Here is a 27980-nt window from a genome sequence, read left to right as displayed (position 1 = left end):
CACACACACACACACACACACACACACACACACACACACACACACACACACACACACACACACACACACACACACACACACACACACACACACACACACACACACACACACACACACACACACATTTTAACAAAGGGGACTTTGTAGGAAGAACTGTAAGACTGTTAGGGTAATGACACATGCACACACGCACACATGCATGCACACCTAAACTATTGAAAGGATTGGTTTACGAATAGGCTATCATGTATTGCTGTAAATAAATCAATACTCACACACACACACACACACACACACACACACACACACACACACACACGTTCATGTCACCACCCAGGAGCTATGTGGCAGTGGGAGTGTCCCAACTATGTGTGAGTTTGGTTTATAAGTATTTCATATTTATATGTCAATTTGCATGCATGCGCGTGTCCGTTCTGCGTGCGCATGTGTGTGCTTCTCTGTGTGTCTCGGTTAGTCAGTGTGTATGTGTCAGCCTGTCTTGTGGGACCAGTTAGTAGGTGATCTGTAATGTACATGCTGCCTCAGCATTTGTACACAATACAGCTCCAGCTACATAAATTATGACATGCATGCACACACGCTCTCATGCACACACATACACACACACACACACACACACACACAGAGACGACAACATTATTGATTGTATGGTAGCTGACCTCACACACGTGTGTTGCTGTGTGCCTGAAATCGGGTTATTACATTATGATAGGATCAGGGACATCTCATCGACCTTGAAACCTATTGCTATTATGAATTAGCAATATGGGCATATAATTCGCATTAGCAAACCTTCCTAAAAAGAAGGATTCATAAAATCACCTACAGTAATGGTCTGGTTTATTTGATTACGTTTTATTTTGTACAGATAGGATTACAGTACAGTACAGTAGGTTATAATCTTTACTAGCACACTGTTGTTTCTGGTTTGCCAGCTTCTATCTTTAGGGGCAAATGTGAGTGAAATACTACTGTACAGCCCTGCAAATCATGACTCAGAAAGATGGATTATAAGGACAGACCACATTCCATAGGGACGATTGTTCTGCCAACTGTCCATTAAGTTGATTATTATTGATAAGTATGGTATCCTATAGATCTTAGGCACAACAATTCTGTAATTGGCTAGTTTGTTATTAGGCCAACCGGCCAACCAATGTATTAATTACATAGTTGCAGACAAGCAGACGGACAGCCTAATAATCATAATGTTGCATTGCTTGGCAGTTAACTAATAATCCATTAATGCTTAGCTTTCTAGTAATTCATTCAGAAGCAAATGCATGCAGATAGGAGCTACTGTGGCCATGACATACTCCACACAGAAACAATCAGACATGCTTGAGACACTAACTTTGTGACTCCAAGAGTTGCATGTGTCTGCAGAGCAATGAGAGAAGATATTTAGAGCAAGAGGGGACGAGAGAGAGAGAGAGAGAGAGAAACACTGACTTCCATTGTTCAAAACTCTTGTACAAAAAGCCTTAATGAGAAGAAAAAAGAGAGCACAAAGTTTTTCAGGATAAAAGATAAATCTAAGCTTTGAGAACATTGATAAAAATGACCCCTTTGAAAAGAAGCTCACTACACACAGCTCACACATGCATGCAACGTGCAACTATGAATACACATGCACACCTGTAGCAATACAAATAAATACATATATTGACTGATGCTGGGAAGGACTTACACTCACATAAATTCCACTGTAAGAAAGACAGGGTGCAAATGGGAAATGTGCTTCTATTACAATACTTAAAGGTCAATTTATGCTTGGAACGATGCATCACTCGACACTCCAAGCATATACATTGACCTTAATTCCCAGAAGAAAATGAGTTAATAGCCAACAATATAGGCTAACACATTAAAGCGCACATAGGAATTTACATAATAATTTGTTTATGGAAGCAAGACAAGGCAACAAAAAAACAGTACCTATGTTATAATTTGGCATTCGCATACACTACAAATATGTTACATACATTTTGGAAATCGGTGTTTGAAGAGCTAAATCCTCCCCGCCCCCACATTTCCCAAACTATACTCACTATTGATGTCAGGAATCAGTGGAAGAGGTCCACCTGGCAAACTCACCCAAGCTCAGTATAAACGAAAACAGGAAACAAATACTTATAACGTCAATTAATTCTCTCAGTAGAAAGTCTTGAATGCTAGACGTTATGACTCAGTCATATAGCACCCTCTTGACCTGATGTCACAAAAAGACATATTGCAAAGACCTTTGACAGTCTGTCAGAGATGAGAAGAAAAACAGGTAAGGAGGATCGCCCAAGTGACCCATGGATGGATCTACTTAAGTGCAAAAATGTGCGTACATTTTGCTCAGATTTGTGTCTGAATGATGACTAATCTGTGATGTCTGGTCTGGTCTGAGAAGAGCTACTGCAGCATTTAGACTGGATATACCCTCATAAATCTACAGATGAAAAGCTAAGACCATCACAGACTAACTGACTTTCTGTTCAGATGCAGAATACCCTTGTAAATTTAAATAGATCCAAAGCTAACCTTAGCCTTACTGAACGACTACCTAATGCACACTGATCCCCAGACATCTAAAGTTACAGACCCAATACAAGCTAAATATACACAGCTTAGTCATGGCATCAGCTACACCAGTCGGGGGGGTCAAATGAAAGAGAGAGGGTTTTGGGGTCGGGAAAGTGAAAGATAACACAGTCGAGATGAGATTACTATAATGGAGGGCAAACGCAAGAGAGAGAGAATGTGAAAAACAGCATTCAAGGTTCAAGGATCAAGCATAGCATAAAGGAAGCAGAAAAGTCAACATTGGCGTGAGGGAAAGAGACCAATGGACACATGAGGTGAAGATGACAACAACTACAGTTAATGTGTGTCTGTCTACTGCCACTGTCCACTACAAATTATAGCATATGCAGTAAAAGTAAGTTATAGAAATTCATTCATTGATTGACTTTTACTACACTACGACTCCTACAGTACATTTTCACAGGACATGCTGATGTTATTTTAGTGGAAAGAGCCAATAATACTGAAAGGTTGGAAGTGGCGAATGCAATGCAATTGTAATTGCAGTCTCGTTTCCCTCCTTATAAGAGCCAGTCTTGTTCTGTATCATGTGGCATTACCACATAACCTGCCTCATTGCATTTCCATCATATTTGCAGTGCTATAACAGTATAAACCTGAGGGAATGTATGGCAAATGCTAAGACAGGTTTTGACTGCCCACTGCCTGCAGCTGTGGCTCAGGAGGTAGAGCAGGTCGTCCAATGATCCATGGGTCGGTGGTTAAAATCCCGGCTCCTCCTGTCTACATGACAAAGTGTCCTTAGGCAAGACACTGAACCCAGTGAATCCAGTGGTTGCCACCATTGGTGTGTGAATGTGGGAAGTGAGGACGCTGGCATGACTGTTCGTCACTTCACCTTCCAAATTCCCAATGTATGAATGAATGGACCATTGTAAGCACTTTAAGTAGGCATGTAGTGCATACAAAAGCGCTTTAAAAATGCAATCCAATAAAAAAGAAAAGTGTGGGCAAGCATGTCTGTTCCAGACAAGTAGTATAATTTTTCCCCCAATCATCAATACAGAGAAAGTCATTGATCAATGACGCACCAGAAAGTGATTAATTTGTGATTAAAGTGTCGGCCACTCACCCATTGAATTGCGGTGGCAAGGCTCCGCCCTGACTCTCCAACAGGCCCTGACTCTCCAACAGGCCCCGCCTCTGCCCCATGGCCACCTCACATGCATTTTCATTGGAGTAGAGGTTGATTGGCGTGTTATAGACCGACGGCTGGGGCGCCACAGGGCCAGGGGGGGAGGAGGAGGAGGTGGAGAAGGAGGGGTGAGAACCAGGGGAAGGGGTCGTACGGGAGACGGAGGCGGGAGTGAAGGCGGAGGATGGCGAAGGGATGGAGGCGGTGAACGGGGACCGCGACGGCGGGTAGTCACACGCCGTCCCACAGCCTCCATACGGTTTGGGAGGCTTGTTGAACGGTACAGTGGGGTTGATGGAGGAGAGGGGTGGGGGATGGTGGGGTGGGGGAGGGGGATGGGTGAGAGCCACTGGCTTTATGATGTTTGATGATGTGTCACCCTATCAGTGTAGAAACAGCATGCAAAATACACACACATACACAATCACAACGCAGATGCCTCTTAGGATTTTTGTTGGTCGTTAAAATAAGTATGTTGCAATTGCTAAATTAAGACTTTGAACTAAATTAAGAGATAAGATTTATTCAGTAACATAACATAATACAACATTATAAAAAAATGTAATACTAGACTATTCCACAGAAGCATCATTGTTTTCACCTTTTTATCTCAGAAAGGATAATGACAATGAGTTTTCCATGCAACACAGAGGTACAGTATGTAGTATAGCATCATTTCAAAAGGGCAAAATAAACAATTAAAGATAGATAATCAATCTACCAGCAATCAAGCACAAATGTTAAATGTAAAACTACCGGTATTTACTTCATATACTTATATAATATAGTAGTTTTGCTGTACAGTTATGCTTTCTCTTCAGTGACATCATACTATACTGTACCTTGGGCGCTACAGGAGGTGGCTTAGGAACACTGGGAGCCCTGGAGAAAGAAAGACAGAGAGAAAGGACATGAGATAGTTGCATAACTAGTACTTCATATGAATTGAATTCATTCATTTCAAAAGGTCGGTATTTGATATATGAACATTTAATAGTTGCTATTATTATGCACTTAAGTGCCCATCCGCTCACTTGCTGTTGGCAAAATGAATGAAAGTCACCTCAGAGGCATTCTCCTTTGCTAAGATCATATCATACTGTATAGTTTCTGAGGTTGCAGAAGGAGTGGTGGTTATGGTGAATTACCAGGAGAAAGTTTAAACTTGAACTCTGAATACAGATTCCAGATTCCAGAGCCAAGTGTTGAGGTTGCTGTCATCGGCTATGACACCATCCAAAATGTTTGTGTCTCACTACGAAACTTGAGTTGCCGGAACTGTGTGTGTGTGTGTGTGTGTGTGTGTGTGTGTGTGTGTGCGTGCGTGCGTGCGTGCGTGCGTGCGTGCGTGCGTGCGTGCGTGCGTGCGTGCGTGCGTGAAAAGCCAGCTGTTTTTAGTCTATAAAACTAAATCTATCTGATACTCTTGGAATGCTGTTTGATGGCGTGTTGAGCTTCTCTAACAGTCATGAGATGGACCTGCCTGCTAATTTCCACTTAAAACTACTAAAGAAATAACACGAAACACCAACCATAACAGTAACCATTTAGAACCACCCCCAAATTCAGTGTTCTTAGTGGATGCGATCTGCAGGATGAAAAATCTTACATTTATCATTATGTTTACAAAAGTGGTTTGCTGTTGCTACAAACTCATTTCAACTAGACTGCTAAGTTTCATGTGAGGAAATAAAGAAACATGCCAAAAGAAACAGTTCCCAGGCACATTATGCAAACTATACGATTTAAAACCTGATTATAACCCTAATTTGGTCATAATGACTGATGTTCAAGATCTGCACTGGTCTGCACATACAGAGAGTATGCACACGTTAAATTATTACACAGCTTGGTTTAATTTTGTTTAATTCTTTATTCTTATTGCTCAATAAAGGGATTCTGTGGTCTTTTTTTGCTGATAGCAGGCCACCTGTTTTGAATAGGCTTTTCCTCTGCACCATGAAATGGTGATACAACTCCAATAACATTTTCATTTGTGCACGGTTTGTCTCTCCCTCGCACAGAACACTTTAACAGATGGTCCGTTGGCACGGTTGCTTAACCATTGTATGCATCAACATAGCCAAACCGATCCGGTTGAGGGGAATAATGATGTAAAGTATAGGTGTTAGGCTCTGCTATTGGAAATCACTAAATAAGTCAACACAAAAGGCTGCTCCAACTGCGTGTATGATTTGTACTACTGCTGATCCAAATCCACTTTTTTTTAGCTATAATTGTCTCCACCAGGCCGAAGGCCTGGGGAGAGAGTATGTTTTGCACTCCGTCCGTGTGTCCGTCCATGTGTCCGTCCGTCCGTCTGTGTACAGCTAATCTCCGGCACCATTAACCTGGTCGATGCCAGATTTTGCACACATACTCCCTGGATGCCAATGATAAACCCCTGCCCCAAATTTTCCAGAACGGCCCGCCACCTGTGATGTGACAATATAATATAGATTCTGATTCAGATACAGTAGATGTTTCTGCAATTTATAGATAGATAAATACTGTGGTCCCACGACTAAAACTACATTGATGTCACTAGTTTTTCAAAGGGAGTTCCAGTTCCCACTGCAGTGGAAACACAAATGATAAGCGTTAAAACACAATTCTCTCACAGTATGGCACAGACTTGTTTGTTTTGATGCCGTAGTGTGAGCTGGTTAGCAATGGAAATCTGAACAGAGCGGGATGTCAGAAATGGAATATACAAAGGTCACTGTTAATTGTATGATGCAGAGTCATCTTTTCACTGTTGGTTAGATTTTACAAGTCTGTGTGCGAGATAGCAGAGATGGCTGTTCAGTATTCTATATCACAACTCAATTGAATAGAGAAACTCCCACACAGAATACCTCCAATTGTAACATAAGACAAGTAAATGCCAGCAGCCACACATTCCTTTCAGACCAACCTCTCACTATTCTGGAGCACATCAACATTCTAGAAAGCTCCTCTGACTGGGAGGATCATGGCTCGCTCCCCTGCTTGAATCCCAACCTGGCAAACTTGTAGTAGCTAAAATTGTGTCTGTCTACAGGTGCAGTGGCACCCAGATAAATGCTTCCTTCCCTGTCCCAGCTGATATCACCATCATGTTCATGCAAGCACAGGATGAAAGGGGATAAGAAGAATAAAAACATTCTACTATAGAATTTATCCACTTGAGACAACGTGTGAAATGCTACCCTAAGCACTGAAGCAGTCACTTGACAACTCTGCTGCAATACATAGACCTGAGCCCCTACACCCTACAATACACAGACCTGACCCCCTACACACAACAATACATAGACCTGACCCCCTACACCCTACAATACATAGACCTGACCCCTACACCCTACAATACATAGACCTGACCCCTACACCCTACAATACATAGACCTGACCCCTACACCCTACAATACATATTCCTGACCCCTACACCCTACAATACATAGACCTGACCCCTACACCCTACAATACATAGACCTGACCCCTACACCCTACAATACTCTTAATTCTCTTAATAACATACAAAGCATTACACGGACTGGCTCCAATCTACATCTCTGAATTACTGCATGCTAAACCTAACACACGTTCACTCAGGTCCTCCGATAAAGGCCTTCTGTCTATCCCTACAACCAGACTCAAAACGAAGGGTGACCGCGCATTTGAAGTGGTCGCCCCCACTTTGTGGAATGCCCTGCCCCTTGAACTGAAGAATGCAGAGTCTGTCGACGGTTTTAAGAGATTGTTAAAAACGTATTTATTTCGCCAGCACTTTATTTTATGATATATATTTTTTGCTTGATTTGTTGCATTTTAATGTTTTACCTTCTACTGTTTGTTTCGTGCCCTTGTTTTAACATGATTATTTTACCTGTTGTACAGCACTTTGTAACTTTGTTTCGAAAGGTGCTCTATAAATAAAATTTACTTACTTACTTACTACAATACATAGACCTGACCCCTACACCCTACAATACACAGACCTGACCCCTACACCCTACAATACACAGACCTGACCCCTACACCCTACAATACACAGACCTGACCCCTACACCCTACAATACACAGACCTGACCCCTACACCCTACAATACACAGACCTGACCCCTACACCCTACAATACACAGACCTGACCCCTACACCCTACAATACACAGACCTGACCCCTACACCCTACAATACACAGACCTGACCCCTACACCCTACAATACACAGACCTGACCCCTACACCCTACAATACACAGACCTGACCCCTACACCCTACAATACACAGACCTGACCCCTACACCCTACAATACACAGACCTGACCCCTACACCCTACAATACACAGACCTGACCCCTACACCCTACAATACACAGACCTGACCCCTACACCCTACAATACACAGACCTGACCCCTACACCCTACAATACACAGACCTGACCCCTACACCCTACAATACACAGACCTGACCCCTACACCCTACAATACACAGACCTGACCCCTACACCCTACAATACACAGACCTGACCCCTACACCCTACAATACATAGACCTGACCCCTACACCCTACAATACACAGACCTGACCCCTACACCCTACAATACACAGACCTGACCCCTACACCCTACAATACACAGACCTGACCCCTACACCCTACAATACACAGACCTGACCCCTACACCCTACAATACACAGACCTGACCCCTACACCCTACAATACACAGACCTGACCCCTACACCCTACAATACACAGACCTGACCCCTACACCCTACAATACACAGACCTGACCCCTACACCCTACAATACACAGACCTGACCCCTACACCCTACAATACACAGACCTGACCCCTACACCCTACAATACACAGACCTGACCCCTACACCCTACAATACATAGACCTGACCCCTACACCCTACAATACATAGACCTGACCCCCTACACCCTACAATACACAGACCTGACCCCTACACCCTACAATACACAGACCTGACCCCTACACCCTACAATACATAGACCTGACCCCCTACACCCTACAATACACAGACCTGACCCCTACACCCTACAATACACAGACCTGACCCCTACACCCTACAATACACAGACCTGACCCCTACACCCTACAATACACAGACCTGACCCCTACACCCTACAATACACAGACCTGACCCCTACACCCTACAATACACAGACCTGACCCCTACACCCTACAATACACAGACCTGACCCCTACACCCTACAATACACAGACCTGACCCCTACACCCTACAATACATAGACCTGACCCCTACACCCTACAATACACAGACCTGACCCCTACACCCTACAATACACAGACCTGACCCCTACACCCTACAATACACAGACCTGACCCCTACACCCTACAATACATAGACCTGACCCCTACACCCTACAATACACAGACCTGACCCCTACACCCTACAATACACAGACCTGACCCCTACAATACACAGACCTGACCCCTACACCCTACAATACATAGACCTGACCCCTACAGCATACAATACATAGACCTGACCCCTACACCCTACAATACATAGACCTGACCCCTACACCCTACAATACATAGACCTGACCCCTACACCCTACAATACACAGACCTGACCCCCTACACCCTACAATACATAGACCTGACCCCTACACCCTACAATACATAGACCTGACCCCCTACACCCTACAATACATAGACATGACCCCTACACCCTACAATACATAGACCTGACCCCTACACCCTACAATACATAGACCTGACCCCCTACACCCTATAATACATAGACCTGACCCCAGGGACGGATTAGCCTCTCAAGGGCCCCTGGGCCGATCATTTTTGAGGGCCCCCCTGCGCAACATTTATCAGCAATTATTATTAGCAATTTGCACAGCGCACAGATGAGAACACAAAATACAGTGCGCGACCGTGCGCCGGTGCGCGATAAGGCATGCAGCATAGCATTAGCATGATAGCACAGATTCAGAAGGAATTGCTTGCAAAGTTTGTTTGTAATGTTCAAAGTTTAAACGTAGGCCTATCTTACTTTTAACCAAACGCGGGTGAAACAGCGTGCAGCCGTGCACGCACGCGCGCGCACACACATGGAGTGGACGGATTGATGTTTATCAAAAACAACCCTTGTTTAGCGTTTGCTTACAAAAGCGTGTGCCCAGCGTAAATGATAATGCGAATGACCGAACTGGCTGGATTACCGTATTAATATCAGTCAGTCAGTCAAAGCCAAGGAGAATGTTACAATACTAATTCACCATCGAGCAGCCTCTGCACTGTCTGAATGTCACACTAACATGATAGCAGGATAAAAACGGATAGCCTGTCTATCCATCCATGAGCAACATATTATCTATCTAGCTCTGGTCCATAGCTCTAATGTGTTGCACGTATTAGAGGTATGGAATGGAACAGAGCTACTATCGATCTATCTACAAAGTATTAGCATAAAACAAATTGATTATATATATTATATGAAAACAAACATAACAATGATATGATGAATATCACTATTTTGTGATAATTGCTGAAAAGATAGTGATATAATATTTTGACATATTATTTCCATTCCTACCTCATATCACTTCATTAAAGAAAAATCACACCCATGTTAAGTGAGGGGCGCTCTTGTCATCATACATCAGATATCATCTCATACTGGCCAATCAGAATGCCTGTTGCCTGTGATTGATTAGCTGATTTGCTCGTTTACATATGACATACATTTTCCCTTCAATGTCAATGGCGTTTAATTTATGTCATATTTAGCAGAATTTTGACGAAATTTCTCTGTTGATAATTTTATTCATTTCACTAAGGTCCAAGGCCAATAAGGGTAACAAAATACAAATACAAAATATGTAATTTTCTCAACAATTATGACAACATTTATTTAAAGTAATAAGTGTTATCTTAAGTACCTCTCGGAGAGAGTCATATGGGGTCCAAGCCACTAGATGGCGCAGGCACACAGCCTAACATACACTCACGGAACAATTCCATTGGATCGTGAACTGTCGCTCATGGCGTGGTTATGTCCCCACCCACTGGGCATATAACCCAAGGTCCGCCCTGAGCAACGTCATTCCTCGCTTTCTGTGCTACGCATACACGTCTTAAACAAGAGAATCACCTTTTCGACTGTTGAAAATTGTTTTCCATAAAGGACGGGTTTCAAACTTGTGCCGCGGAAATTCGCAGTCCTACGTTGGTGTCCTTCTCTCACTCACGGACGTTCCAGCTTTAAAAGCCAGTAAGTTATTTTAAGGACATTAAAACTCAAGTGGGCCGTACGGCGGCTTGTGGTTTGTCCTCTTGCTAGCTATCCCCGAAACTTTGTTTCCCCCTTGCTAGCCACGTTGCGTCCCTTTGTTCTGCTAGCTTAGCCTTAGTCTACTGTTGCACAACGTAGCACTACTATAAGCTGATAAGCATTAGAACGAGGCCCGAAGTTTTTTTTTCTCTAGCTCACCTGCCCAGCTACAAGCTAACCAGCGCTGCTCTATCTAGCCTCCGCAGTTTCGCTAGCCCCTTGGGTTAGCTAGCTCCCGCGAACGCAGCCGCTAGCCTCTTAGCTCCGCGAGACGTTAGCTAAGTTTCCAGCCGTCAGGCGCTAACTTAGCCCTCTCTAGCGTCCCTCGCACGTGCGGGTTAGAGATCCACGGCCCTACTCTACGTGACGCAATCCACGCTGCCGACGGAAGCCCTGCTGTACGTCGGACCTGATACAACAACAGCGTGACGGCCTCGCTACGCGAGTCCCAGGCTTTGCGGCCTTCCCTTCTAGAAACAGCAGCCACAGTTGCAAAACGTGGTTTTCTCTCTGTTTGGACTCCTGTTTCTTCAACACTGTTTTGTGAGTGCCAGATCCTTCTCCTCACACTACATTGCTGTTGCAAATATATATATTATTAGTTGTAAAACAATAATATATATACTGTGACTTTATCCTCTTATTGTTGTAATATATATATATATTATTAGTTGTCAAACAATAATATTATATATATTATAGCTTTATCCTCACCGTCTTCTACAAACTTGTGAGTACCAGATTTTCTCCTCACTCTTTTTTACTGTTGTATTATATATTATTAGTTTTTAAAACAATAATATTATAATATAACTATAAAAGAAAAAGAAGTTTCCTCTTGGGCTACCGTTTCTTCTCAGACTACAACCAATACCCAAGATGGCCTGCGGGGGTGGCGACAGCCCTCCCCAGTTCCCAGTGGAGCACCACGAGTCCTACTCTTCTACTCCACCAACACTTTTCTTCTTCTATCCGGTTGTGAGTTACAGACAGTTTTCCTCACAACGTTTTGGTTATTTTATATATTATTATTTATAATGATATTATATTATAACTTAAAAGTGAAGTGTTTCTACAATGTCTTGGACTGCTGGTTCCTTCTTCAAGCTACACCAGCACCCAAGATGGCCTGCGGGGGTGGCGACAGCCCTCCCCAGTTCCCAGTGGAGCACCACGAGTCCTACTCTTCTACTCCACCACCACTTTTCTCCTTATCCGGTTGTGAGTTACAGACAGTTTTCCTCACAACATTTTGGTTATATTATATATTATTATTTTATAATGATATTATATTATAACTTAAAAGTGAAGTGTTTCTACAATGTCCTGGACTGCTGGTTCCTTCTTCAAGCTACACCAGCACCCAAGATGGCCTGCGGGGGTGATAAGGGCCGCCAACAACAAGCTCCACACGCTCTTCACCACACTGGTAAACAGACCTGTGGAGCCAGACCCAAGACATCAGCCAGGCCTTGCCGGCTTGCTCTGGGTGCTGCTCTCCCTCCAGCGGGATCTCGTCAGCCCACCACCTCGTCCTCTCTCTTCAGACCCCTCAACCTTGACGCGTCTCAGAGACACAGTGACGAGTCCTTCCTGGGCTCCTCCCCTGCCGGGAAGGCGGCTCGGACCGCCAACAACAAGCTCCACATGCTCTTCACCTCACTGGTAAACAGACCTGTGGAGCCAGACCCAAGACATCAGCCAGGCCTCGCCGGCTTGCTCTGGGTGCTGCTCTCCCTCCAGCGGGATCTCGTCAGCCCACCAACGAGGCTCCCCTGAGCCGGGTGGTTGCGACAACGGGGTGTCGGATGCAGTCCTAGGCCTCCACCGACACTACTACTACTTCACGCAGCGGCCGAAGGCACGAGTCTCAATCGACGTGGCTCCCCAACGACCCTCGACAACCGACTGCTTCCCTCAACATTACAGGTATGTACATTGTGAAGCTAGGTTTGTTTAGCTGTTTAGCTAACCTTTTCGAGGTCGGGAGTAGCAACCTCGTTGGATGGCCGACGCCACCCTAGCATGTTTAGCATTCCAGATAGGCTGTTTTCAAGGTGCCACACCAACTCGTCTATGACATAGCCATAGCATCGGAGCTACTTCGGCTATTGTTTCACGCTGCTCTCTTACGGTCACTGAATGCCTCACGTTGCTGTCCAACAGCCAACATGACGGCTGCCAGGATTACGACCGGCACAGCGTCTCTGGAGGGGCCAATCGGACCCTGCAACTCCGTCTCCAGGAGGAGCGTGCTCAGACGCTCTCCCATGCCTTGGGCCCCGTCCAGGGTGTAGCAGCCCCAGACTGCACACCGGGACCGCTCCCCAAAGAAAGGCAAAAGCTCTTGACACAGACCCCCACCATGGGTGGGTCTGTGGCCAAGCTGCACAGTATGTACACGACAAAAATCACTGTCGGGGGACCACTGCTTCCCCTGTCCCAGGTTTTTCAGAGCACATTACACGGCTAGCTGGAAGGAGCCCATGACTCTCCCGGCTACTCCGCACTGCTCTCGTGTCCCTCCCCCCGTAGTAGCGTCTGGGAGGCATCTCAATGCTTCAACGTTACTCCAGGGCTCCCAGAGCTCCCTTCTTCAGGAGATGGGCCACGCCCCTACTCCTGAACAGTTGGCTAGAGTTCGTCGCCTACATGAGAAAATTGTGACCTTCACGTACTGACTCACCGACCTGACCGGCCTTATGGCCACGGCTTCCATCACCTCTAGGTGGCTGGAAGCCTCACCTGGTCTGGATCCCGTTGCCCAGAGAGAGTTCTCCGAGGGTGCTATCATCCCCGGAGACCTCTTCAGAGGCGCACTCGAGAGGATGACCCTCAACGTGGAGGTGCAGCGTCCAGGCTGCGAGGCCCTGACCAGCAGCCGAAGTGACACACACCCTACCCTCCCCCCATGCGCCGGGCCCAGCACCGGACGTAGCAGTCTCGGACTGCACGTCCAGTCCGCCCGCAATGCGCTTCTGGACCATGGCACAGGTGGGCGTCCTGGACGTCCCTGTAGCCAGGTCCCTCGATATTGTTTGCACAAGTACAGCACTTTTTTCTGTAGTATAGTACACAATACAAAAAGACAACAAAACAATATCCACGGAGGGGGGTGGACATGAACCCACTGCCACGGGGGCCCCATGGGCCCCCCCGACGCAGTGGGGCAGGGCATATTGGCATAAGGTCAGTGGCGTACCAAAACGCCACTGGGGAGACGGGTCATGCCCAATTTTTCTCCGACATGCCAGGGAACACTACCTCCAGGCGGGGCGTGCCTCCCATAGCCGGAGAGAACCCACTAGCCAAGCACCTGGCACTGTGGGAGTGGTGCGGAGGATCCCCGTGGATCCTCAACACCATAGCGAAGGGCTACAGACCCCAGTTCGCCAGAACACCCCCGGCGTTTTCAGAGGTCATCTTCACCAATGCCAGGGGTCCGGAGGGTCTGATTCTCCAACAGGAGATAGCTTCCTTGCTGGAGAAGGATGCCGTCAGAGAGGTACCCTTGGCCCAGCGTCGCAGCGGGTTCTACTCCCGCTACTTTCTGGTCAAGAAAAAGGGGGGGGGTCTACGTCCCATCCTGGACCTGCGGATACTCAACAGGCACCTCAAGTCTTTTCAGTTCAAGATGCTGACGGCCGAGTCTCTGGTGCGCTCCATACGCCCAGGCGACTGGTTCACATCCATAGATCTAAAAGACGCCTATTTCCACATCCCTATTTACCCACCTCACAGGAAGTTCCTGCGGTTTGGGTTCCAGGAAAAGGCTTACGAGTACACGGTCCTTCCATTCGCGGTGTCCCTCAGTCCCAGAGTGTTCGTCCACTGTACGGAGACCGCTCTGGCACCCCTGAGACTTCTGGGTCTATGGGTGTCCAGTTACATAGACGACTGTCTCCTGTGTTCGGATTCAGCGGAGGAGGCCGCGAGGAACACGACTCGGGTCGTGTCCCATGCGACCTCACTGGGTTTTCAGGATAAACCTAGCCAAGAGCATGATGACGCCTACCCAATCCACAGATTTCATGGGCATCACTCTGGACTCTGTCTCCTACAGGGCTCCGCTGAGTCGGGACAGAGTCAACAACCTGAAGTGCATGACCATGTTCAAGTCAGGCCGCACACTTCCACTGGGTACGTGTCTACGGATGGCCTCTGATAGGTCTGGACAGACTCCATATGAGGCCTTTTTCAGCGTTGGCTGAAATCCCTCTTCCACCCTTGCCCCAAGGACCTACACCTATGGGTCTGGCCCGTGAGAGGCTAATGCTGACTGAGGCCGGTCTCCCTCCGAATGTTGTCTCAACGATTCAGGAGGCCAGAGCCCAGTCGACAATGACCCGCTACGAAACAGCCTGGGGCGTGTTCGAGCAGTGGTGCTCAGAACGACCTAACCAGGTTATCCCATTCCAAGCTTCAGTAGTTTACGCCCTGACATTCCTGCAGGAGTTCCCAGACAGAGGTCTAGGCCTCTCCTCAGTGAAAACCCACTTAGCAGCCATCTCGGCCTGCCAAATGGGCGTTAACGACCAGACAGTATGGAGACATCCGCTGGCGAAACAGTTTGTGAAGGGCGCAGGGTACACAGGATCAACAGACCACTGGTCCCCTCTTGGGATCTGTCTCTAGTCCTCAGGGCTCTAACAATGAGCCCTTCGAACCACTGCAGACGGCTGACCTAAAATGTCTTACACTAAAGCCAGCCCTCCTAGTCGCCCTGACGTCCGCTATGAGGGTCAGCGATCTACACGCACTTTCGGCCAGAGTGACAGTGTCCTCGAACTGCACTCTAGCTCTGAAATGGTGGTCGAACTGAGGTGTTCTGACGGAGGGGATCCCGATGGGTCTCCCCACAGTCAGGAGGTTGGTCACCACCAACGCCAGCCTCTCCGGTTGGGACGCCACCCACGACGGGAGGATGCCGTGTGGGATGCCGCATTACGCTCCTCCCACATCGACTACTTGGAACTACTGGCAGTGTTCCTGGCACTCCGAGAATTCGAACAATTCCTCAGAGGTCACCACGTCCTGGTTCGTTTCCGAAAACACCACGACGGTTTGTTACATCAACAGGCAGGGGGGACTCCGGTCCTCTCGCCTGTGTTCTCTGTTATACGTGTTCCCCCCGTTGGAACTGATTCCGCATGTCCTAGCCAGGGTGCGGGATCAGGGATCAGAGCTGCTACTAGTAGCTCCAGCCTGGGGATCTTGGAGACAGGACATAGTCCCTCTCCTGTTCAAAGAACCAGGGCAGCTCCCTCTGTGGAGGGACCTGCTGACCCAGGCCGGAGGAGAGATCTTTCACCCACGTCCTCAGGACCTAGATCTCTGGGTTTGGCCCGTGAAGGGGCGTTCGCTAGAAGCGACTGGCCTGCCTCCGAATGTCGTAGAAACGACCCTTGGTGCCAGGGCTGCCTCCACCAGACGACGCTATAACACTGCCTGGCATGTGTTTGAGCGTTGGTGCTCGGACAGACAGGAAGAGGTCTTCCCTTTTCAGGCGTCTGTGAGACACATTCTGATTTTCCTACAGGAGTTCCTAGACAGGGGTCTTGGCCTCTCCTCAGTCAAGATCAACCTGGCGGCCATAGCGGCCTATCAGGTTGGTATGAACAACAGACCAGTCAGTGAACACCTGCTGATCCGTCAATTCATGAAAGGAGTTACACGCCTCAGGCCGGTCGCCAGGTCTCTGGTCCCCTCGTGGGACCTGACAATAGTCCTGGACTCCTTAATGAGAGACCCCTTCGAGCCACTGGAAATGGTGGACCGGAAGTTCCTCTCTCTGAAGACCGCTCTGCTCGTTGCCCTGACAACGGCGAAGCGGGCTGGTGACATGCACGCGCTCTCAGTAAGCAGCAGCTGCTTGAGATTCAGTGGTAATGACACCAGGGTCACGCTCAGGCCGAACCTTTCGTTTCTACCTAAGACTTTTCCCGCGGGCTGCTCGCCCGTGGATCTCGCGGCCTTCCATCCTCCTCCCTTCTCTTCGGTGGAGGATAGGAGACTACATTGTCTCTGTCCGGTGAGAGCCTTGAAAGTTTACAGGTCAAGAACTGCCCCCTTCAGGCTGGGTGAGCAGCTCATTGTGGCCTGGGGTTCCCAATGGAAGGGTAAACCCATTTCGAAAGTAAGACTCTCGCAGTGGATTGTGGAGGCTATACGTTTAGCCTATACCTCGTGTGGTACTGAGCCCCCAGAGGGCCTACGTGCACACTCTACAAGAGGTTTGTCTGCATCCTGGGCCCTGGCCAGGGGTGTCCCTATTCAGGATGTCTGCGCTGCGGCGGGTTGTCTTCTGACCGGCGGGGCTGGAACAGCAGAGCTGTCGGCCCTTGGTCAGGGACATTTTCACGAGGTCAAGTGGTCCCTTCTGGCCCCTGACCGTTAGGGATGGATGACCATCGTGTTTCTTGACCAGCGGGGCTGGAACAGCAGAGCTGTCGGCCCTGGGTCAAGGGCATCCTCATAAGGTCAAGAGGTCCCTTTCTGGCCCCTGACCGTTATGGGTGGATGACTATCGTGTTTTTTGACCGGCAGGGCTGGAACAGCAGAGCTGTCGGCCCTGGGTCAAGGACATCTTTTATAAAGGATGTCTCTTTTGGGTGAACGCGCAGGGTTGGCTTCTTGGGCCTCCTTTGCGTTTGGTCTCTCTCCAATGGAGATGATCCTAGGGTCGAATATTTTTCTATCAGCCGAAGGCGATCATACGGGAGCGTTATGTTCCCCATATGACTCTCTCCGAGAGGTACTTAAGATAACTTCGGGTTACTTTAGTAACCTCAGTTATATAAGTGACTCGAGAGAGAGAGTCATTAAGTCGCCCTTCTGTCTTCTTTAAGACGTCAGAAAGCAGGTTGATAGGAATGACGTTGCTCAGGGCGGACCTTGGGTTATATGCCCAGTGGGTGGGGACATAACCACGCCATGAGCGACAGTTCACGATCCAATGGAATTGTTCCGTGAGTGTATGTTAGGCTGTGTGCCTGCGCCATCTAGTGGCTTGGACCCCATATGACTCTCTCTCTCTCGAGTCACTTATATAACTGAGGTTACTAAAGTAACCCGAAGATGATAGCCTATAAAGTTTTTGGTGCTGCACAAAAAAAATCACAATATTTAATTATTCATAATATATTTGAGCATTTTGAGGCAACAACATATTAATATTTGCAAATCTGCCTGAAACAAGTAATCAACATAATAATCCATTATATTTCTAGTCTTTATAGCTTCAGGATATACCTATAACTCCTGGTGGTCAGGGACGGGGTGGGAGTGACTCCCATTAACTTACAGCCTTCAAGGCCCCCGGCGGCCTGTGGCCCCTCTTCAATGGGACCTCCAAAGTGGGCCCCACTTTGGACCACAGCTTCACAGTACGGTGGAGCAGTGGTCTGCAAAGGGCCCACTTTGACGCCCAGCCTGTAGGGCCCCAGCCCCCAGGATCCTGCGCTGCGTTTCAGGCTCCCCTGTGGCCCCTCCTCAATGGGACCTCTCAAAGTGGGCCCCTTGAGGACCACTGCTTCACAGTACGGTGGAGCAGTGGTCCTCAAAGGGCCCACTTTGACGCCCAGCCTGTAGGGCCCGAGCCCCCAGGAGCCTGCGCTGCGTTTGAGGCTCAGACCGAGGGAGAATACAGAGCAGAGGAGGGGCCCACACACATTTGAAATTGGTCCTCAAAGGGCCCACTTTAAGGGGTCCCTAGTAGGGGACCTCCATTCTGGGGGGTGTTAGAGGCCGGGCTCCAGGGGCCCTTGTCAGTGCCTCAAACCCAGTACTGCGCGACGCGGTCCAGTTTCCCGCGAAGGGCCCCTGGGAGCCAAGGGCCCCTGGGCCGCGGCCCAACTGGCCCTATGGCTAATTTGTCCCTGCCTGACCCCTACACCCTACAATACATAGACCTGACCCCCTACACCCTACAAGATGGTGCTATACAATACATAAACCTGAGCCCCTACACCTACAATACATAGACCTGACCCCCTACGGGGTGATCAAGTCCCGATTTACGTCCAATAAGCTACCCTCGATCAGACCCACTAGGGAAAGACCAGGGCCACACAATCCGTTGGAACCACTCCGGAACTACTCTGCCGCGACTGGAAGGCACAATTCCGGCATGTGGAGGAACTAGGCTCTCACCAGGAGTACAGCTAGGACCTGTGCGTTGCACCAGACTCCCAGCACCAGACACTTCATTCAGGAGTGGATGATTATTGAGCCGCAATGGTTCTGCAGGCTCCACCTGGGTAACGGTGGTACTGCAGGCTCCACTTGCGGCTCGAATGGCCCTCCTAATCACGAAGGTTTTTTGGGCTTCCTCCTCACGGGGGAGGATGCAGGCTGGGGCGCTAACCCATACTGCTCCCGGGGTGCCGTCTACATTCCGACTGTCACCCGTCTCTCCGGTGGTCACCAGACTATACCTGGTTGTCACATAGTCTATTCATAGTCTAAAGATCACCTGCTGTAAAATTGTAAAAATGTCAAATCAGCCTCATGGTGGCGCTATAACTCGTGTTTTACCCCTTACTGCACATATCTGTGTAAAACATGTATGCGCACTCCCTAGAGGCCAAGGAAAAACCAAACATCTGCGCCACCAGGAGGCAGACTTATGTAAAACACATTTTTCACACAAATCAGTACTCATGATCTCTATAGTCATGTGATCAAGACAGGTCAGTTGGATTTCTCATATTCCATCCCTATTGGCTAAGTTTGACACCAGACAGTAGCCTTGTGGTTAGAGTGTCCACCCTGAAACTGGGAGGTCGGGGTTCGATGGCACGGCTGTAGCTCACTGCTCCTTGGCTGCGGCTCACAGCTCCAAGAAATAGGTCAAATGCGGAGAACAAATTTCACTGCGGTAACGTGTGTAACAAATTGTACGACTTTGACTTTGATCTTTACAGGAGTGGCCCGTTTCGTACAAAATGCCACAGCGTCCAATTGCGGTGAAACTATGCACGCATATTCCTACTAGGCTGAGGAAGAAATGCGGCATGCCACTTGACATTTTTCAAATCAGCCTCATGGTGTCGCTAAAACAGGCCCAAACAATGCATGTCCACAACAAACGTTCCTGACCTGGTGGAGACCTGAGCTCAGAGGAGCACTATTTCTAGTATGTTTACCGTTATTCCTATTTTCATCTTCATACCTATACCTGTCCTGTTCTTTTTTAAGCCTACCTCTTTCCCCACAGGCATTTTCCAATATTGTTTCCACCAAATGCTATTTCTTTAATATTTTACATATTTTTGGAAGTATGTTTACATACTGTTATGGTCTAAACCTGTCCCATATGTAAATGGTAATACTATCTTACCCTCTGTGCAGTGCTTTGCTATGTTTATACACTGACTGATGTTTGGTGGAGGATGCCATCCCTTTTCAAAATCATTGCCTCACTCTTAAGTTTGTTCCAAGATGTCTGATCTGCAGTTTCATCTCCCAGATGTTGTTGTTCCAACTATAGATCAGCTATGTATGCATATGAAGTACAGCATGTTTGTGTTTTTGGAGGTGTGCTGGACAGGGCGAAAACCGTTTAGGGGCCTGGAGGTCCGACAGACATGGACTGGGTTTTATTAGAATCACGTGACGACGTGGAATCTAAACACAAACTATAATACTCACACATACGCAGGGCAGGCACTAGATCACACGCACACGAACAGGCACACCATGTATGTTCTTATACTGTAGGTATTTTATGGGTGGGAGTGACGCTCACACACGTCTGGCTGTGTGTAACTTCTCACAAATAGAATGCGTTTTACACTTTCCACCAAACACGGCTATAAAGGCTCTATTCGGCCAAAGTAAAAACATTCCACCCTCACCACACAAACTATGCATATGCACACACACACGCCACCACCATCTTTCATCTCCTTGTCTGTCAGTCTGTCTGTGTAGGACCAAGTAGGACAAGCACTACTCAGACGTACATAACACATGAACAGCTCCAGGCAGTATAAAGCACTACGCTGTGCTGCCATTTTGTCTGCAGAGCTGTTAAAGGCAATGAACCAACTCCCTACTAGGTTTATGGCATGGTCTCTCACACACACACACACACACACGCGCGCACGCAGTCTGTCTGTCTGTCTGTGTGCGTGCGTGCATGCGTGCGTGCCTGTTTTGAGCGCATTTTAATCTGGGACATTTTTGGACACTGTTCTGCAGAATGTGTGTTTATTCACAGAGTCAACGGTTTGATTCCCATCCCTATGCTTTTTGAACTGCTGTGTTCTACTGCTGGTCTATGTTTAAAGTCCAATGTCACATTATGCAAGCCTTCATGTTATCTTAGACTGGTCTAATTATGCAAGCCTTCATGTTATCTTAGACTGGTCTAATTATGCAAGCCTTCATGTTATCTTAGACTGGTACCTAATTTGTCTCGTTACGAATATTGTACTGGGTTTCACATTTCTGCCTTAGATAAATACAAATTGTTTCTAAGAATGAATGTGAAAACCAGCAGATACGTTAATGACCTCAATACCTTTCATGGTTTATATTAATCATGGAATCAGATTGCTTAATAAGGTTGGACAAATAGTTTTAGTATTGTAGATTGCTTGAGTGTGAGTGAATGTGTAGAGTCTGTTTGTGTGCATGTTCTGCACACAAAATTACTAATGGATGGATGCAAACTTGCTGGAACTAATCAGTCGGCTGCCCTGAAGAAATTATGTTTTGTCTCCAAAAGGTCAGAGGTCTAAAGATGTATGGGACCAATGTAAGTTTGGGGGTCCTTGACATGAAAAGGTTTGAGCACATACAGTCGTAACATGTGTTTTTCAGAAAACTGTTAGGATTTAGAAGTCGGTAAGTGTCACTGTTGCGCAACACACACACGCACACACAGTATATATGATGATTTCGGGTGTGACAATACAGTACAGTGACAGTACAGTACAGTACAGTACAGTAGGGAACCCCTGGGGACATCCACACGGTAACTCTCTAAATTCTCTACATTTTCGGATGCGGGCGTAGTTTCTGTTTGACCTATCGCGCTTTTTCATTCTTTCTTTAAAGTGAGGTCACCTTTTTGGATGCAAAAAAGTCGTCATCAGAGGTCCCCTAGAATGTATGCAGAATGTGGGACACATTCCGAGGCCATCTCTCTATCTAATTATCTTTCCTTGCCTTTTTAGGAAGAAGTAGAAGAGTGTGTTTGTTTGGTTTCAGCGGGGGTTTGAGTTTTTACCTTAAAGTGGAGCAGACAGACAGACGTGACCAGGAGACGATGTCAGGCCACCAGCTAAAAACTCTGTCTGACTGGCAGAATTGTTGCCACGTGTGTCTGAGCATTCAAGTGGTTGTGTGTGTGCGTGTGCTCACGTATCGGAAAGAGACAAAGAGAGAGAGAGAGGGTGGGGGAGTAGAATAGGAGAAAAAGAACAGAATTGGAAATCTGAGAGAATGGGAACAATTGGCTTTCCCTTGATTCTAGCACCTCCCTCCACCCCACATCTCAACCCTCTACATTGCATTCTAATGGGGTGACTATATCCAAAAACAACCATTATGCTATTTCAGGACCAAAGTGCAAGTTTATCTAGAAATAGACTTAAAATATCTCTGGAAGCAGAGTCTGTCTGCCTTTATCTGGCCTCACACTAAGCAGGGCCAAGAGAACAGAGTATGTGTAAAGCCTGAGTTATACTTAGTTGTGTGCATGGGTGTTGCAAACCAAAAATATCAGATCTACAGTTTGTCTGTGTTTGAATGTATGTGTGCTTGTCTATAAGCACTATCAGTACATGTGTGTGTTCGTGTTCCTCCCTATGTCTATCTAAATGCTACTTCCTGTCACCAATAACTCTGCTGAAGCCTTAGCAGGCTGTTCCCTGGAGGATGATGTCACATACTGTAGAGAAGGGACCTTGATATTGACCAGACCAATGGGGAAAGTATACGCCATCTAAATCGGTAGGTGTTTGTTATTTGAATTAATTACTAACTTCATCCATTTTAGAGATTACAGGTGCTCTAATTCCATTTGTGGAGCCCTTCAGTTCAGGGGCGGAGCCAGGAACGAGGTAGTACCGTACATAGCAAATATACACAAAAGGTTGCTCGACTGAGGGAAGGCACAAACGTTGCCTTACTTGGCCTATTTATCCACGCCTGCTTCAGTTACTCATTGTTACTCACAACACTTGAGGAAGGCTAATTTAAAATTTGTTGAGAGTGGACCACCGATCTGTTCACCAATTACATTCAACACTACAGTGTTGAATGTGTTCCCATCTACAGATGGGAAGTGGTCCATGTCTATCCAAAGATCAATATGACTAGACAAACAGCCTTAGGGTAAGACAGACATGTAGCTCTCAGCATAGATTAAACAAAGACACAAAGAGCCAGTCAACTCAAACACTGACCTGACCTATACAACTCACTGGGGTTCTTCTATTCAACATTCAAGTTGTCTGCTGTAATATGTTTTGTAATATTTTCTTCAACCCATACAAGTGACATTTGTGTTTAAGATATTTTTCAAGAAAAGAAGAGGAATTAAAATAGAACATCAAATTGTCAGTTTGCTTAAGAACACTTTGAGGGCTTTATATTAATACGGTATATGACATATACCGAGGCTGCCGGGATTGTTTAATTACCTTTGGAGCATACGCTGTATTTGCGCCTTTGATCCATGAAAATCCGCTTGAAACACTCCAATGATTTGTTATTGAGCCGACAAAAAAGCCACTTCCGTGATCCGGGTCATAGACAAAGAGCAAAGCGAGCTAAGATTGTCCCTACAGCCTCGTAGGGCAGTGAACGTGGCATTGCGATTTAATTAATGCTGCAGTCGAACTGTTAATGCTTGGAATGTGTTCAATGTTTTTATGTGTCCATGGAACAAATGAGCTGATTCTGGACATTCTGTTTCTATTAGTGGATAACTGGGGTTTTTCCTGTTTCTAAAACCAAGGAAGTCAATTAGCATGAAAAAGTCCTAAATGTACAAATGTTGCAATGAGTTTCTGAATGGTCACACAGCTGTTTGTATGGCAGCCCGCTCGCTAATGCACGGCAATGGATGTGCAACCAAAGACGTCTTATAAAAGTGGAAGAATGAAAGGTAACACCAGAGCATAGAATAAGATGCTGTGTCTACTGTACAGTATTAGACTGTAGAGTGTGACATGTTGTCATCACAAATGAAATGACATTACAGTGTTATAGCTATAATAGATTGCCCGTGGAAAAACCCACATGTAATTCTGAACAGATTGTTGTCATTCAATGTGGTTGTTAATTTGTTGTGCCAATTAAATTAGTATCAATCAAAGGCTGCAGTTTGAAATGGAAGTGTCCGATTATTTTGTGCAGCCCAACAGTCACTTTGTGAGTCTTTAGACAGGAAGTACTGTAACTCTTTGACACTATGTCTACACCGATTGACAGTCAATTGTTCATGAAACTAATGGAATTGTAATGTACCATGCAGGGTAGGATGTACACAAACTATATCTGAAAGTTGGTGCCATGCCATTAGTCCAACGGCCCATTGTTCCTATGTACCATTGGTCAGACAGCACGCATTAAAGCTAAGCCTACACCTTCCTATATCAGAACACCTTGGAGTATGTTCGCTTACACAACTTTTCTTTCATAAATGCTTCTTTAGACATGTATAAATCATGTTTATAACAATGCTGAAGGAAGGCACTGGAGCAACTCGGATAGTTTCAGCCTTTTTATTGAACAAGGTGCATGGTGCAGGTAATAAAACGGCAATGTTTCAATGTAACTATAACATCTTCGTCAAGTCACTTATTATATCATATTCTTTAAACAAAATAATTCTTCATTTTATTATTTACTTGCCAAATGGAGTGTCTATGTGAGGACGTTAGCGGGTTCTGTTCATGTCCTCAGTCTCACTGGCTGTTCTATCTGTGGAATCACAGCAGGCCACTTAAGTGGTTGGAGGAGCGTCTGTCCTGTGTTGTCTTTTGAAATCTAATTTAAGCTTTTATAAACGCACTGTGCTACAGACTGACAAGACCTACAGTAATATACACAGAAGCATGCACACGCACGCACGCACACACACACACACACACACACACACACACACACACACACACACACACACACACACACACACACACACACACACACACACACACACACACACACACACACACACACACACACACACACACACACACACACACACACACACACACACACACACACACACACACACACACCCCTTCAGATCACAATCTTCTTGAAACGAATCACGGACAGAGACATTCTAGACCTAACACAGCGCTATAACCTGTCAAGGCCAAGTTAACGAATTCACGTCAAGTTTATTTAAAGTACATTTTCATAATGCATTTCTGAAACTAACTACAGGTGAAAATGTGTTGCGGTCCCTAAAGAGCACACTCGATGTCTTTGTAAGCACTGGTTTCTTCTTTCTTTCTTTCTTTCTTTTGTACATTTTTTAAAGAGTGGGTGCTGATATGAAAAACGTTGAAGTATCATTGCCTTAAGGCAAATTCAGACTAGGGCCCCATAAACTGGGGGAAGGAGCAGCAAAGGTTCAAGAAGCCAGTGGGTGTTTCATAAATAGTTCATTTCAGCAGGGATTTCAATCACGTAGTTGAAATGTAATATTCATGTATTCTATCTGATATCTAGGTGCAGTAATTCTAAATATATTTACAAAAAACATAGTAAATGTTTACTCTGCTTGCCTGCAGCAATGGTGTGGCAGGGTATTTGACTGATTTCTTTGTGTTGTTTTTTAGCGATACAACTTGAGATCAGTTAAGCATATTTTCCTGCAACTTGTAATTATCAGTAGGGTACCCTGAAGAGAAGCGATTATCAACTTTTGGGTATAAAAGTTGATAGGTCAAGGTCAAAATTACTATTGGATGGACGCAAACTTGCTGGAACTAATCAGTCGGCTGCCCTGAAGAAATGATGTTTTGTCTCCAAAAGGTCAGAGGTCTAAAGATGTATGAACCAATGTAAGTTTGGGGGTCCTTGGCATGAAAAGGTTTGAGCACATACAGTGTCTTCAAAAAACTGAAGACACTTTTTAGAATCGGCATCATGCAGGTCTTAATGGGTTAAATTATGAGGCAGCCTAGCCCCTGTACAACACCCCCCCCCCCCCCCCCTTCTCTCTTTCAAATGTGTGGTTAAATGTGAAGTCAGTGAAAACAGCCGGTACATCCAACAGAACAAAGATCACAGACAGAATGGATAGGATTCCAGCTGCGCTCGGACAGTCTGCCAATCAAAATGATCCACAACTGGACCAGGAAGTGTTTTTCATATCCCGCATCTGGCGATCAGCCTGACTGAGTGGGGATGTGAACGTCAACATGATTCACTGGAGCCGGTGGAGATTCACTCAAAAGGATATATTGTTTGTCCCGATATTTCCACCTTTGTCTATCATTTTTTCAGGTTCAAGTTTTTTTCCTGCTGCTATTAACAATCTGTCAATGTCTTAGTCTCACACGCACGCACACACACACACACGCACGCACGCACGCACGCACGCACGCACGCACGCACGCACGCAGCTGATATACAGCATCACTTTCAATGATTAGGGAGCCCACAGTATTTGACAGGGATATGATGACGACAGTATAAATGAACCTGGCCCTGACATTGAAGTCATGCCTGGAATGCGTCCATCTCTTTTTATTTCCACTATAAAGAAAATCACATGACTTTCAGAAGATAAAGATGAGTGAAGAAGGCAATGATGGAAAGAGCAAAGGAAGGGATGAGAGCTCACGAGGGAAGAATGCAGCGTACACTTCAGGACCATTAAATGAGTAGGTCCTGATGTCATCCAGTGACTGTGAGAATGTACAAATGTTTACATTCTGAGTAAAAAAACAGTGTACCGATAGGCTATTATGTCTGCCCTGTGAGGCCAAAGTGATTGATAATGTGAGATCAAAGTGATAGATGATAATAATGGATTGCATTTTCATAGTGCTTTTCTATGCACTGTGTGCTTACTCAAAGCGCTTACAATGGTCCATTCATTCATACATTGTGAAGCGGCGAACAGTCAACGCCAGCGTCCTCACTTCCCACATTCACACACCAATGGTGGCAGCCACTGGAGGCAATGCAGGGTTCAGTGTCTTGCCCATGAGGACACTTCGACATGTACTGTAGACAGGATTCGAACCGCTGACCCATGGATCATTGGACAACCTGCTCTACCTCCTGAGCCACAGCAGCGTGAGATCAAAGTGATAGATGATGTGATGTATCATGTATCAAGGCACGTTGATTACAATTCATTATGGACTCATCATATAGTAAGTCACTTTGATGAGTTATTTATTTTGTTAGTGGTGAGGTTGTTAAGGAGACACTTCTGACTGTGGATTACACTACCAAATGCCTTTAGAAATATTACAGAGCACTCGTCTGATGTGGTTGCTTCCTTCTCTTTAATTTATAGTATACTCCAACCATGCAATGGCGTCGCTTGCTGACAAGACCTGATCTTCCATCTAACAGTTATTTAGCTTGAAGATCAGATCTGTTGGGAAGCAACACGTCATCATTTAGATTTAATCCCAGCAGAAGATTTCTCATACCTTCCCAACTGTCTATTCTGTGTCATTGAATCTCCCATTAATCAGCGACCAGGGACCAGTAAGGTTACTGGATCTGTATTGTCTTTGGCAAAAACAACAGACTAGCTGTAGACAGGCAGAGACAGGTGTGCCTGCCTAGCTGTAGCCGCATTCTCCTGGCATTAGGATATGTTTGGCATATACAACAAGCCAATAGCCAGAGATGATTGCTTTCAGTTTTGAACTCTAGCAAATACTGAGCAGTGAAAGACAGAGGCAGGTGAGCTCAGTTTAG

The 27980-nt window shown here is 46.2% G+C and overlaps 1 protein-coding gene across 8 annotated transcripts in view; it reads right to left on the bottom strand.

Moving 5' to 3' along the window:
- The window catches only part of pdlim5a (PDZ and LIM domain 5a), a 107164-nt gene that overhangs the window by 35090 nt on the left and 44094 nt on the right, over positions 1-27980 (bottom strand). For 4 of the 8 annotated variants that reach the window (XM_080765148.1, XM_080765146.1, XM_080765149.1 and 1 more), the window contains 2 exons: positions 4594-4633; positions 3689-4131 (listed from right to left, as the gene is read on the bottom strand). In XM_080765148.1, the coding sequence (XP_080621274.1) occupies positions 3689-4131; positions 4594-4633 (483 nt within the window). Of the gene's footprint in view, positions 1-1375; positions 1402-3688; positions 4132-4593; positions 4634-27980 lie in introns of all 8 variants that reach the window. The other 4 variants (XM_080765152.1, XM_080765153.1, XM_080765150.1 and 1 more) reach the window with 3 other exon arrangements.

Source organism: Protomyctophum bolini, assembly GCF_963924005.1.
Source record: "Protomyctophum bolini genome assembly, chromosome: 6".
Taxonomy (NCBI): Eukaryota; Metazoa; Chordata; class Actinopteri; order Myctophiformes; family Myctophidae; genus Protomyctophum; species Protomyctophum bolini.
This window is presented reverse-complemented; position numbering and strand designations above follow the sequence as displayed.